We start from the raw sequence: 14,718 nt of genomic DNA, 5'->3' as shown, positions 1-14,718 counted from the left end.
TATTATGCATATATGGTTCATGGATAAACTGCAGTATATATATAAGTAACAGTCACAATTTAAGTAAGTGGGAGAAATCATATAGGAATATAGTAGAAGATCCGAGTGATGGTAAAAATATATATTGGTAGTGCAGTGGATATTGCAAGATAAGAAAGGAGATATCTCATCGAGTTCTGTAATTATAACACTTATTGGGAGGAAGAAGGCCAGCTCGAGGCAGAGACGGCGTCTGGAGTCACATGATCGGCAGTAGTGGATGAAGTCAGAAGCAAACAGATGCGGAGGAATGGGGAGACAGAGCACCGCTCCGAAGAGAAACAGAGAGATCCAATAGCGGTAACTGAGTGCATCAAAAAGGAATCTAAAGTTGAATTCAAAGAGAGGCCAAGCAAGGTATTGAAGTTAGACTGGGCCTTATAAAGGAAGTAGATAAGGTGAACGCCTCTTAAAGGAACAGAGGCAATATGTTACATGACGTCACCAGCACTCATATGAAGCCACCTACTAGGCCACCAACGATCCTGGTCTGTAGTGTGGGGGGGTCGCCGAAAACAGTGTTTGATCAGTGATACCCTTGCATGACACAGGTCGCAATGTGCATAGCTTGTCATGCGCATCAAAGTGGTTAAACACATAGATTTACAAGCGATAAAATGACATGCCTAGCTATAATGGTCCTATAATATAAATTAAACATAATGATAAATGTCTCTGTTTAAAAATGTATATTTTGGTATTTTAATGATTTTAGAAAAATCCTCTAACACAAAATGTATTTTGTTGGTGCAAATAAAGCACAGTATTGAAAAAAAAAAATGCAGAGGCCATGATGATTTGTCACATAATAGTCACACATTTTACCTCTACAGGAAACCGTGTCTGACAGGAGGATCTAGCATCTTCCTGCATTATAAACCTTGTGATAATTCTGCCTGATGTGCATTGTTCTTTACTAACAGATGGTTCATTGCATTGAAGAGAGATGTTTTATATTAATGTGTTTATTGGTGAAGTTTAAAGGGACAGTTAAGTCCAAAAAAACCTTTCATGTTTCAAATAGGGCATGTAATTTTAAACAACTTTTCAATTTACTTTTATCACCAATTTTGCTTTGTTCTTGTGGTATTCTTAGTTGAAAGCTAGACCTAGGAAGGCTCATATGATAATTTCTAAGCCCTTGAAGGCCGCCTCTCACATGCTTTTGTATTTGCTTTTCACAGCAGGGGAGAGTTAGTTCAGGTAAACCCTATAGATAACATTGTGAGCACGCCCGTGTATTGTGGCAGACACTGCACTAATTGGCTAAAATGAAAGTCAAAAGATAATAAATAAAATGTCATGTGATCAGGGGGCTGTCAGAAAATGTATAGATACAAGTTAATCACAGAGGTAAAAAGTGTATTATTATAATTGTGTTGGTTATGCAAAACTGGGGAATGGGTAATAAAGGGATTATCTATCTTTTAAAACAACAAAGATTCTGGTGTTGACTGTCCCTTTAAGGTTTGTCACCACACAAATAGAACAGAAACATCTCAAGTTGTATTAAAGATTCTCACTATATTCATCCCCTTTTGTTTAAAAGGACAATGTACTGAGGCAAGCAGCTGATAAGAGGTCATTGTATTCAAAACAGCTCACAGGAATACCCATTCAAATAGGCTAGATTATCTCTCTTAATCACATTGGTTGCTGTCTCTTGTTTACATAGCTTTTTTTATAGTCCATACTACAGTATTGACATTTCCAGTATAGGCAAAATCAGCTATTTCATATGACAAAATAAATACAAAGGAAAACATTATAAACAATTTAATACACCCAAGCAGGTAAAATGGATCATTGGGAACAGATTAAAGGGGAGAATATTTCACAGTCAATAATCCCTCTATTAGAAGTAATTTATATTTCAGTGGCATATGCAAATATTCTGCCCATGCACCAGCATTTAATCACTGTGCTTGCTTAGAGAGACTGTTGTGGTTTGTATAATGCAGAGCCATAGTATTTAAATGAAAGGCATTGCACGGCATATGTTTAAATGCTGCTAAAACAGCGATATGTTTACTAGAAGCAAGTATATTAAAAATAAATGCTTCTATTCAAAATTGATTGGCATAGATGCACTCATAAATATGTCCCTTTATCTTTAAGTATAGTGAAATAATCATTACACACAGTGATTGCTTAGCACAGAGCGCAAACAACAATTATATCACAGGAAAGAGGACCAGTAACATGGATTCCACCAGACTTTTTGAGATGTGGATCCCTGAACTGCTACTGATTTGCTAAACCTTGTCAGTTGTGCTAAAAAAATACAATTAAATAATTTTTTAGACAGATTTTTTGCAGTATACAAAAAAAAAATGTCTGTCTTACTCAAGCAATACTTAGCAACTGAGAGCTGAACTTTATTTGTAACACTCAGGGGTCGATCCGATATAAAGCGTCGCCCGCAAAAGCCGGCGACGGCAATAATTGCGCGGATTTGGTATCCTATATACGGCGTAAGCTAGAAGTTACGCGCGTATATTTCTGCCGTCGCCCGCAGTTTTTTGGGCTATAGGCAGGTATACCAAACCCGCGCAGTTTGGTATCCAATATGCAGCGTAAGGACTTACGTGGCGAAAATGGAGAAAACTTACTCCATTTTCACCTCGCCACAAAAAGCAGCCGTAAGAAGCCTTACGCTGACTATTGGAGCCCCGTACCTCCCTAAACTAGCTGCTAAAATAAACCTAACACCTAACGCATGCGCAATGTCTATCTCCCTGTCAACCGCGATCTTCTAAAATAAACCTAACACCTAACGCATGCGCAATGTCTATCTCCCTGTCAACCGCGATCCCCCCCCCCCCGAAATCCCTAATAAAGTTATTACCCCCTAAAACGCCGCTCCCCGACCCCGCCGCCATCTACATAAACTAACCCCCTACTGTGAGCCCCTAAAACCGCCGCCATCTACCTTATCTATCCCGTAATCTGACCCCTTACACCGCCGCCACCTATATAAAAATTATTAACCCCTAATTTAATCTACCTACCCCGCCGCCAGCTATGTTATCTATATTAACCCTAAGTATATTATAGTTAATATAGTTATTACATTATATATATTAACTATATTAACCCTAATTATATTAGGGTTAATATAGTTAATATTGTTACTATAGTATTTATATTAACTATATTAACTCTATCTAACCCTAACACCCCTAACTAAATTTATATTAAATTAATCTAATTAATTTATAAACTAAAATATTCCTATTTAAATCTAAATACTTACCTATAAAATAAACCCTAAGATAGCTACAATATAATTAATAATTACATTGTAGCTATGTTAGGGTTAATATTTATTTTACAGGTAAATAGTTAATTATTTTAACTAGGTATAATAGCTATTAAATAGTTATTAACTATTTAATATCTACCTAGTTAAAATAATTACCCAATTACCTGTAAAATAAATACACCTACACTATCAATAAATGTAATAAACTACAAACATCTATCTAAAAATACAATTAAATTAACTAAACTAAATTACAAAAAAAAACAAACACTAAATTACAAAAAATAAAAAAAAGATTAAAAGATTTTTAAGCTAATTACACCTATTCTAAGCCCCCTAATAAAATAATAAACCCCCAAAATAACAAAACTTCCCTGCCCTATTCTAAATTAAACAAATTTCAAAGCTCTTTACCTTACCAGCCCTTAAAAGGGCCTTTTGTGGGGCATGCCCCAAAGAATTCAGCTCTTTTGCATTCAACAAATACAATCCCCCCCCCCCATTACAACCCACCACCCACATACCCCTATTCTAAACCCACCCAAACCCCCCTTAAAAAAGCCTAACACTACCCCCCTGAAGATCTCCCTACCTTGTCTTCACCACACCGGGCCGAACTCCTGATCCGATCCGGGCGATGTCGTCCTCCAAGCGGCAAAGAAGAAATCTTCCTCCGGCGATGTCATCCTCCAAGCGGCAAAGAAGAAATCTTCCTCCGGCGATGTCATCCTCCAAGCGGCAAAGAAGAATTCTTCCTCCGGCGACGTCTTCCTCCAAGCGGCAGCAAAGTCTTCAGTCTTCCGGCGGCATCTTCAATCTTCTTTCTTCGCTCCGCCGCCGCGGAGCATCCATCCCGGCCGATTGCTAAACTTGGAATGAGGTACCTTTAAATGACGTCATCCAAGATGGCGTCCGCCGAATTCCGATTGGCTGATAGGATTCTATCAGCCAATCGGAATTAAGTTAAAAAAATCTGATTGGCTGATTCAATCAGCCAATCAGATTCAAGTTCAATCCGATTGGCTGATCCAATCAGCCAATCAGATTGAGCTCGCATTCTATTGGCTGATCGGAACAGCCAATAGAATGCGAGCTCAATCTGATTGGCTGATTGGATCAGCCAATCGGATTGAACTTGAATCTGATTGGCTGATTCAATCAGCCAATCAGATTTTTTTAACTTAATTCCGATTGGCTGATAGAATCCTATCAGCCAATCGGAATTCGGCGGACGCCATCTTGGATGACGTCATTTAAAGGTACCTCATTCCAAGTTTAGCAATCGGCCGGGATGGATGCTCCGCGGCGGCGGAGCGAAGAAAGAAGATTGAAGATGCCGCCGGAAGACTGAAGACTTTGCTGCCGCTTGGAGGAAGACGTCGCCGGAGGAAGAATTCTTCTTTGCCGCTTGGAGGATGACATCGCCGGAGGAAGATTTCTTCTTTGCCAGCTTGGAGGACGACATCGCCCGGATCGGATCAGGAGTTCGGCCCGGTGTGGTGAAGACAAGGTAGGGAGATCTTCAGGGGGGTAGTGTTAGGATTTTTTAAGGGGGGTTTGGGTGGGTTTAGAATAGGGGTATGTGGGTGGTGGGTTGTAATGGGGGGGGGGGGGGATTGTATTTATTGAATGCAAAAGAGCTGAATTCTTTGGGGCATGCCCCACAAAAGGCCCTTTTAAGGGCTGGTAAGGTAAAGAGCTTTGAAATTTGTTTAATTTAGAATAGGGCAGGGAAGTTTTGTTATTTTGGGGGTTTATTATTTTATTAGGGGGCTTAGAATAGGTGTAATTAGCTTAAAAATCTTGTAATCTTTTTTTATTTTTGTATTAGTGTTTGTTTTTTTTTGTAATTTAGTTTAGTTAATTTAATTGTATTTTTAGATAGATGTTTGTAGTTTATTTAATTTATTGATAGTGTAGGTGTATTTGTAACTTAGGTTAGGATTTATTTTACAGGTAATTGGGTAATTATTTTAACTAGGTAGATATTAAATAGTTAATAACTATTTAATATCTATTATACCTAGTTAAAATAATTAACTATTTACCTGTAAAATAAATATTAACCCTAACATAGCTATAATGTAATTATTAATTATATTGTAGCTATCTTAGGGTTTATTTTATAGGTAAGTATTTAGATTTAAATAGGAATATTTTAGTTTATAAATGAATTAGATTAATTTAATATAAATTTAGTTAGGGGTGTTAGGGTTAGATAGAGTTAATATAGTTAATATAAATACTATAGTAACTATATTAACTATATTAACCCTAATATAATTAGGGTTAATATAGTTAATATATATAATGTAATAACTATATTAACTATAATATACTTAGGGTTAATATAGATAATATAGCTGGCGGCGGGGTAGGTAGATTAAATTAGGGGTTAATCATTTTAATAGAGATGGCGGCGGTGTAAGGGGCTTACATTAGGGGTTAATAATTTTAATATAGATGGCGGCGGTGTTAGGGGCTCACTTTAGGGGGTTATAGATATAATATAGCTGGCGGCGGGGTACGGGAGCGGCGGTTTAGGGGTTAATAACTTTATTAGGTTGCGGCGGGGTAAAGGAGCGGCGGTTTAGGGGTTAATAGATTTTTTTATTGTTAGGCTAGTGAGGGGGGATAGCGGATAGAGGGTTAGACAGTGCGGGCTATGTTAGGGAGGCGTGTTAGACAGTGCGGGCTATGTTAGGGAGGCGTGTTAGACAGTGCGGGTGTTTTAAACTTTAGTCAGGTTTTATAGGCGCCGGCAGATTCTAACGTGCCGCAAGTCACTGGCGACGCCAGAAATTTGTACTTACGCAGATTTCTGGACATCGCTGGTTTGTGAGACTTACGGCACGTTAGCATCTGACGGCGACCTATATGGGATGGCTCGAGTTGCGAGCTGAAACTGCGGGCGACGCCGGTTCCCTCGCTTGCGCCGCAAACTGCGATCTATATCGGATCGCGCCCTAAAACAACTACACTTGCAACACATCATTTGGAAAAGTTAAATATCTTCACAGAACTGCCCTGGCAAAATTAGCACCAAGGTCTCACACTATTGTAACCAACATCTTGAAACATTTTTGCACGTGGAACATTTAATTATGAGAAAAAAAACAACATACGCTTCAAAATCTTTCAAACTTTCAGTAATTAAATGTCAAACCGATTACTAAACTAATACAATTTCTTTTACCTTTGGGATTCCAATGAAATATGTCATATTAAATAAATGTTTAAAATCGTTTGACTTTTTACCTTTGTCTATGTCACTTGAAATATTCCATGATGAGGTAGGTCGTAATTCAGCAGCATCTGTCAGATCAGTTCCTGTTGGGAAAAAAAGAAATATGTCACATACATCTATATCTATATACTGTATATATTATCTAAGGACTGGTACAAAAATATATTTATTTACAAATAGCAAGAGAGAGTAATAACATTAGTGACTGGGAAAAAATAGCAAAAGCTTCACAAAAGCTCTGTAACCCTCCACCTAATGTAGCAACCCAATGGTGATACTGCAGTATGCACGGTAAAAGCTTCACAAAAGCTCTCTAATCCTCCACCTAATGTACCAACCCAATGGTGATACTGCAGTATGCACGGTAAAAAGCTTCTCAAAAGCTCTCTAATCCTCCGCCTAATGTACCAACCCAATGGTGATACTGCAGTATGCAAGGTAAAAGCTTAACAAAAGCTCTTTAATCCTCCACCTAATGTATAACCCAATGGTGATACTGCAGTATGCACGGTAAAAGCTTCACAAAAGCTCTCTAATCCTCCACCTAATGTACCAACCCAATGGTGATACTGCAGTATGCACGGTAAAAGCTTTACAAAAGCACTTTAATCCTCCACCTAATGTACCAACCCAATGGTGATACTGCAGTATGCACGGTAAAAGCTTCACAAAAGCTCTGTAATCCTCCACCTAATGTACCAACCCAATGGTGATACTGCAGTATGCACGGTAAAAGCTTTACAAAAGCTCTGTAATCCTCCACCTAATGTACCAACCCAATGGTGATACTGCAGTATGCACGGTAAAAGCTTCACAAAAGTTATCTAATCCTCCGCCTAATGTACCAACCCAATGGTGATACTGCAGTATGCACGGTAAAAGCTTCACAAAAGCTCTGTAATCCTCCACCTAATGTACCAACCCAATGGTGATACTGCAGTATGCACGGTAAAAGCTTCACAAATGTTATCTAATCCTCCGCCTAATGTACCAACTCAATGGTGATACTGCAGTATGCACAGTAAAAGCTTCACAAAAGCTCTCTAATCCTCCACCTAATGTACCAACCCAATGGTGATACTGCAGTATGCACGGTAAAAGCTTCACAAAAGCTCTCTAATCCTCCACCTAATGTACCAACCCAATGGTGATACTGCAGTATGCACAGTAAAAGATTCACAAAAGCTCTGTAATCCTCCACCAAATGTACCAAACCAATGGTGATACTGCAGTATGCACGGTAAAAGCTTCACAAAAGCTCTGTAATCCTCCACCTAATGTACCAACCCAATGGTGATACTGCAGTATGCACAGTAAAAGCTTCACAAAAGCTCTGTAATCCTCCACCTAATGTACCAACCCAATGGTGATACTGCAGTATGCACAGTAAAAGCTTCACAAAAGCTCTCTAATCCTCCGCCTAATGTACCAACCCAATGGTGATACTGCAGTATGCACGGTAAAAGCTTCACAAAAGCTCTCTAATCCTCCGCCTAATGTACCAACCCAATGGTGATACTGCAGTATGCATGGTAAAAGCTTCACAAAAGCTCTCTAATCCTCCGCCTAATGTACCAACCCAATGGTGATACTGCAGTATGCAAGGTAAAAGCTGTTTAAATCACTAGGCTAAATCACATGGAAGTGATGCTAGTCCATATCTGTAGAAAGCTGACTAGAAAATATCACTCTATGAGCACTTTCAGTGAGCAATAGCCAATCAGAATGATCAGTTCCTTTACAAAAGGGTGTGTCAACTGTGTATTATCAAATGTATTCCATTGGTGAAATCATACCTAGGTAGGCATGGGAGCAGCAAAGCGCTACTGGGAGCTAGCTGGTGAATGGTGGCTACACACATGTCTCTTGTCATCGGCTCACCAGACATATTTAGATAACTTCCAGCAGTGCATTGCTCTGGAGCTGATTTTTAACCCCTTTGCAGGGGTTAAAAGGACAGTTTACTCAAACATTTTCTCCCTTTTTATTTGCTTCCAATGATCCAGTTTACCTGCTGGAGTGTATTAAATTATTTACAAGTATTTCCATTACCCTTATATTGGCATATGAAATAGTTAATTTAGCCTGTGGTATCCCCATCTATCCTGAAAGTTTTTGGCCACACACACAGCCAGCAGAAGAAATTACACTCCCAGTGGGGTATAGAAGAGATTTTCCATTGTTCTCTCCAAGTATTGGTGACTGGTTAACGGACAGGTATAAGATAATAAAGCAGGTAGATGTACACAATGTGATAAGTAATGAGATCTGATTATATCTACAGATATAAGATACAGACACATGTATATGTACACAGTGTGATACAGTAATGAGATCTGATTATACCTACAGATATAAGATACAGACACATGTATATGTACACAGTGTGATACAGTAATGAGATCTGATTATACCTACAGATATAAGATACAGACACATGTATATGTACACAGTGTGATACAGTAATGAGATCTGATTATACCTACAGATATAAGATACAGACACATGTATATGTACACAGTGTGATACAGTAATGAGATCTGATTATACCTACATATATAAGATACAGACACATGTATATGTACACAGTGTGATACATTAATGAGATCTGATTATACCTACAGATATAAGATACAGACACATGTATATGTACACAGTGTGATACAGTAATGAGATCTGATTATACCTACAGATATAAGATAAAGACACATTTATATGTACACAGTGTGATACAGTAATGAGATCTGATTATACCTACAGATATACGATACAGACACATGTATATGTACACAATGTGATTCAGTAATGAGATCTGATTATACCTACAGATATAAGATACAGACACACGTATATGTACACAGTGTGATACAGTAATGAGATCTGATTATACCTACAGATATAAGATACAGACACATGTATATGTACACAGTGTGATACAGTAATGAGATCTGATTATACCTACAGATATAAGATACAGACACATGTATATGTACACAGTGTGATACAGTAATGAGATCTGATTATACCTACAGATATAAGATACAGACACATGTATATGTACACAATGTGATACAGTAATGAGATCTGATTATACCTACAGATATACGATACAGACACATGTATATGTACACAGTGTGATACAGTAATGAGATCTGATTATACCTACAGATATAAGATAAAGACACATGTATATGTACACAATGTGATACAGTAATGACATCTGATTATACCTACAGATATAATATACAGACACATGTATATGTACACAGTGTGATACAGTAATGAGATCTGATTATACCTACAGATATAAGATACAGACACATGTATATGTACACAATGTGATACAGTAATGAGATCTGATTATACCTACAGATATAAGATACAGACACATGTATATGTACACAGTGTGATACAGTAATGAGATCTGATTATACCTACAGATATAAGATACAGACACATGTATATGTACACAGTGTGATACAGTAATGAGATCTGATTATACCTACAGATATAAGATACAGACACATGTATATGTACACAGTGTGATACAGTAATGAGATCTGATTATACCTACAGATATAAGATACAGACACATGTATAAGTACACAGTGTGATACAGTAATGAGATCTGATTATACCTACAGATATAAGATACAGACACATGTATATGTACACAGTGTGATACAGTAATGAGATCTGATTATACCTACAGATATAAGATACAGACACATGTATATGTACACAGTGTGATACAGTAATGAGATCTGATTATACCTACAGATATAAGATACAGACACATGTATATGTACACAATGTGATACAGTAATGAGATCTGATTATACCTACAGATATACGATACAGACACATGTATAAGTACACAGTGTGATACAGTAATGAGATCTGATTATACCTACAGATATAAGATACAGACACATGTATATGTACACAGTGTGATACAGTAATGAGATCTGATTATACCTACAGATATAAGATACAGACACATGTATATGTACACAATGTGATACAGAAATGAGATCTGATTATACCTACAGATATAAGATAAAGACACATGTATATGTACACAGTGTGATACAGTAATGGGATCTGATTATACCTACAGATATAAGATAAAGACAAATATATATGTACACAATGTGATACAGTAATGAGATCTGATTATACCTACAGATATAAGATACAGACACATGTATATGTACACAATGTGATACAGTAATGAGATATGATTATACCTACAGATATAAGATACAGACATATGTATATGTACACAATGTGATACAGTAATGAGATCTGATTATACCTACAGATATAAGATAAAGACACATGTATATGTACACAGTGTGATACAGTAATGAGATCTGATTATACCTACAGATATAAGATAAAGACACATGTATATGTACACAATGTGATACAGTAATGAGATCTGATTATACCTACAGATATAAGATACAGACACATGTATATGTACACAATGTGATACAGTAATGAGATCTGATTATACCTACAGATATAAGATACAGACACATGTATATGTACACAATGTGATACAGTAATGAGATCTGATTATACCTACAGATATAAGATAAAGACACATGTATATGTACACAATGTGATATAGTAATGAGATCTGATTATACCTACAGATATAAGATACAGACACATGTATATGTACACAGTGTGATACAGTAATGAGATCTGATTATACCTACAGATATAAGATAAAGACACATGTATATGTACACAATGTGATATAGTAATGAGATCTGATTATACCTACAGATATAAGATACAGACACATGTATATGTACACAGTGTGATACAGTAATGAGATCTGATTATACCTACAGATATAAGATAAAGACACATGTATATGTACACAATGTGATATAGTAATGAGATCTGATTATACATACAGATATAAGATACAGACACATGTATATGTACACAATGTGATACAGAAATGAGATCTGATTATACCTACAGATATAAGATACAGACACATGTATATGTACACAGTGTGATACAGTAATTAGATCTGATTATACCTACAGATATAAGATACAGACACATGTATATGTACACAGTGTGATAAAGTAATGAGATCTGATTATAACTACAGATATAAGATACAGACACATGTATATGTATACAATGTGATACAGTAATGAGATCTGATTATACCTACAGATATAAGATACAGACACATGTATATGTACACAGTGTGATACAGTAATGAGATCTGATTATACCTACAGATATAAGATAAAGACACATGTATATGTACACAGTGTGATACAGTAATGAGATCTGATTATACCTACAGATATAAGATACAGACACATGTATATGTACACAGTGTGATACAGTAATGAGATCTGATTATACCTACAGATATAAGATACAGACACATGTATATGTACACAGTGTGATACAGTAATGAAATCTGATTATACCTACAGATATAAGATAAAGACACATGTATATGTACACAATGTGATATAGTAATGAGATCTGATTATACCTACAGATATAAGATACAGACACATGTATATGTACACAGTGTGATACAGTAATGAGATCTGATTATACCTACAGATATAAGATAAAGACAAATATATATGTACACAATGTGATACAGTAATGAGATCTGATTATACCTACAGATATAAGATACAGACACATGTATATGTACACAATGTGATACAGTAATGAGATCTGATTATACCTACAGATATAAGATAAAGACACATGTATATGTACACAATGTGATATAGTAATGAGATCTTATTATACCTACAGATATAAGATACAGACACATGTATATGTACACAATGTGATACAGTAATGAGATCTGATTATACCTACAGATATAAGATAAAGACACATGTATATGTACACTATGTGATACAGTAATGAGATCTGATTATACCTACAGATATAAGATAAAGACACATGTATATGTACACAGTGTGATACAGTAATGAGATCTGATTATACCTACAGATATAAGATAGACACATGTATATGTACACAGTGTGATACAGTAATGAGATCTGATTATACCTACAGATATAAGATAAAGACACATGTATATGTACACAATGTGATATAGTAATGAGATCTGATTATACCTACAGATATAAGATACAGACACATGTATATGTACACAGTGTGATACAGTAATGAGATCTGATTATACCTACAGATATAAGATAAAGACACATGTATATGTACACAATGTGATATAGTAATGAGATCTGATTATACATACAGATATAAGATACAGACACATGTATATGTACACAATGTGATACAGAAATGAGATCTGATTATACCTACAGATATAAGATACAGACACATGTATATGTACACAGTGTGATACAGTAATTAGATCTGATTATACCTACAGATATAAGATACAGACACATGTATATGTACACAGTGTGATACAGTAATGAGATCTGATTATAACTACAGATATAAGATACAGACACATGTATATGTACACAATGTGATACAGTAATGAGATCTGATTATACCTACAGATATAAGATACAGACACATGTATATGTACACAGTGTGATACAGTAATGAGATCTGATTATACCTACAGATATAAGATAAAGACACATGTATATGTACACAATGTGATATAGTAATGAGATCTGATTATACATACAGATATAAGATACAGACACATGTATATGTACACAATGTGATACAGAAATGAGATCTGATTATACCTACAGATATAAGATACAGACACATGTATATGTACACAGTGTGATACAGTAATGAGATCTGATTATACCTACAGATATAAGATACAGACACATGTATATGTACACAGTGTGATACAGTAATGAGATCTGATTATACCTACAGATATAAGATACAGACACATGTATATGTACACAATGTGATACAGTAATGAGATCTGATTATACCTACAGATATAAGATACAGACACATGTATATGTACACAATGTGATAAGTAATGAGATCTGATTATATCTACAAGCTTAACCCATTTTATAACGTTGTGGCTTCAAAACACAAAATCAGCTAATTCATATACACAAATAAACTTTAAAAATCAAATCTCATACATTTTATATTCTGCAGTTGGTAAAAAAAAGTAAATGGAAACACATTATGGGAAAAACAATGTTATAGTATACTGTCCCTTTAATTGTTATGCACAAGCAACGATAAAATGTCTCCTTTAACCCTGTCATGCCGGGGTTAACGTGTCTACATCGGAACAACTGTTCCGATGTAAACAAATTGAAATCTCGCGATTGTGCACGTGATCACGAGATTTCAATGATGGGATCGTTTCAGGGGGCTTCCCTATGATGTTAGGCACGCTCTCCAGACCTCGATCCCATCAGGGAAGCGCCAGTGGCTTCAGGAAAGCCAAGCGGTTAGGACGTTGTATTTCGTCCTACGGCGCTAAAGCTCAGCAGAATTCGGACGGAATACAACGTTCTAACAGCGTTAAAGGGTTAATAACATATCAATAGATGTGAAAACTAAAATAAAAAGGTAAATACAACAAAAATATAGGAGGTACCAGATATCCTTACCAAGCACTGCAAAGGTTCAATATGACTTAAACTTCCCTTAGCAAAACAAAGCAGACACGACTCGTAAACCTTATCTGAAATATGGTGGTTACTGGATTATTTGTCTTGTAAAATATAATTTACTTCATCTGTATTGTGGCTGCAGGCTGTATGATTATATTATAGAGTTTTTTTAAAACATTATTTATTACAGAAAATAAAAGAACTATATCATTTTTGGTACAAGCCAATCTATGGGATTAAGAGCTACAGGAATCTGGGTGTGTTTCCAGCTGGGAGTAAGAGTTTATACTTGTGCAGACTTAATGGGGAGAATCATTTCTTCTAATTAGATCTGAGGAAGCTGTGTAAGTACAGCAAATCAACATGCAAAAGCTTAGCAAGGCAGTGAGCGTAGAGGGACAATAAGGGGGACTTCCAGATCACAAAAAAGGATGAACTGTGTGTGTACTTGTGTATATATATATATTAGACTTAGTCATGCAAATAATAACACAACTATCTATCATATAGTGTATATGTGTGTGTGTGTACTTGTGTGTATATATATATATATA

General features: G+C 36.0%; 1 protein-coding gene across 1 annotated transcript in view; it reads right to left on the bottom strand.

Annotated features, from left to right (window-relative positions):
- ROR1 (receptor tyrosine kinase like orphan receptor 1) overlaps positions 1–14,718 on the bottom strand; it is a 718,546-nt gene that overhangs the window by 336,118 nt on the left and 367,710 nt on the right. The window contains exon 2 of the mRNA XM_053693674.1: positions 6,563–6,634. Coding sequence (XP_053549649.1) covers positions 6,563–6,634 — 72 coding nt within the window. The remainder of the gene's footprint in view (positions 1–6,562; positions 6,635–14,718) is intronic.

This window comes from Bombina bombina, chromosome 10, assembly GCF_027579735.1.
Source record: "Bombina bombina isolate aBomBom1 chromosome 10, aBomBom1.pri, whole genome shotgun sequence".
NCBI classification, from domain to species: domain Eukaryota; kingdom Metazoa; phylum Chordata; class Amphibia; order Anura; family Bombinatoridae; genus Bombina; species Bombina bombina.
This window is presented reverse-complemented; position numbering and strand designations above follow the sequence as displayed.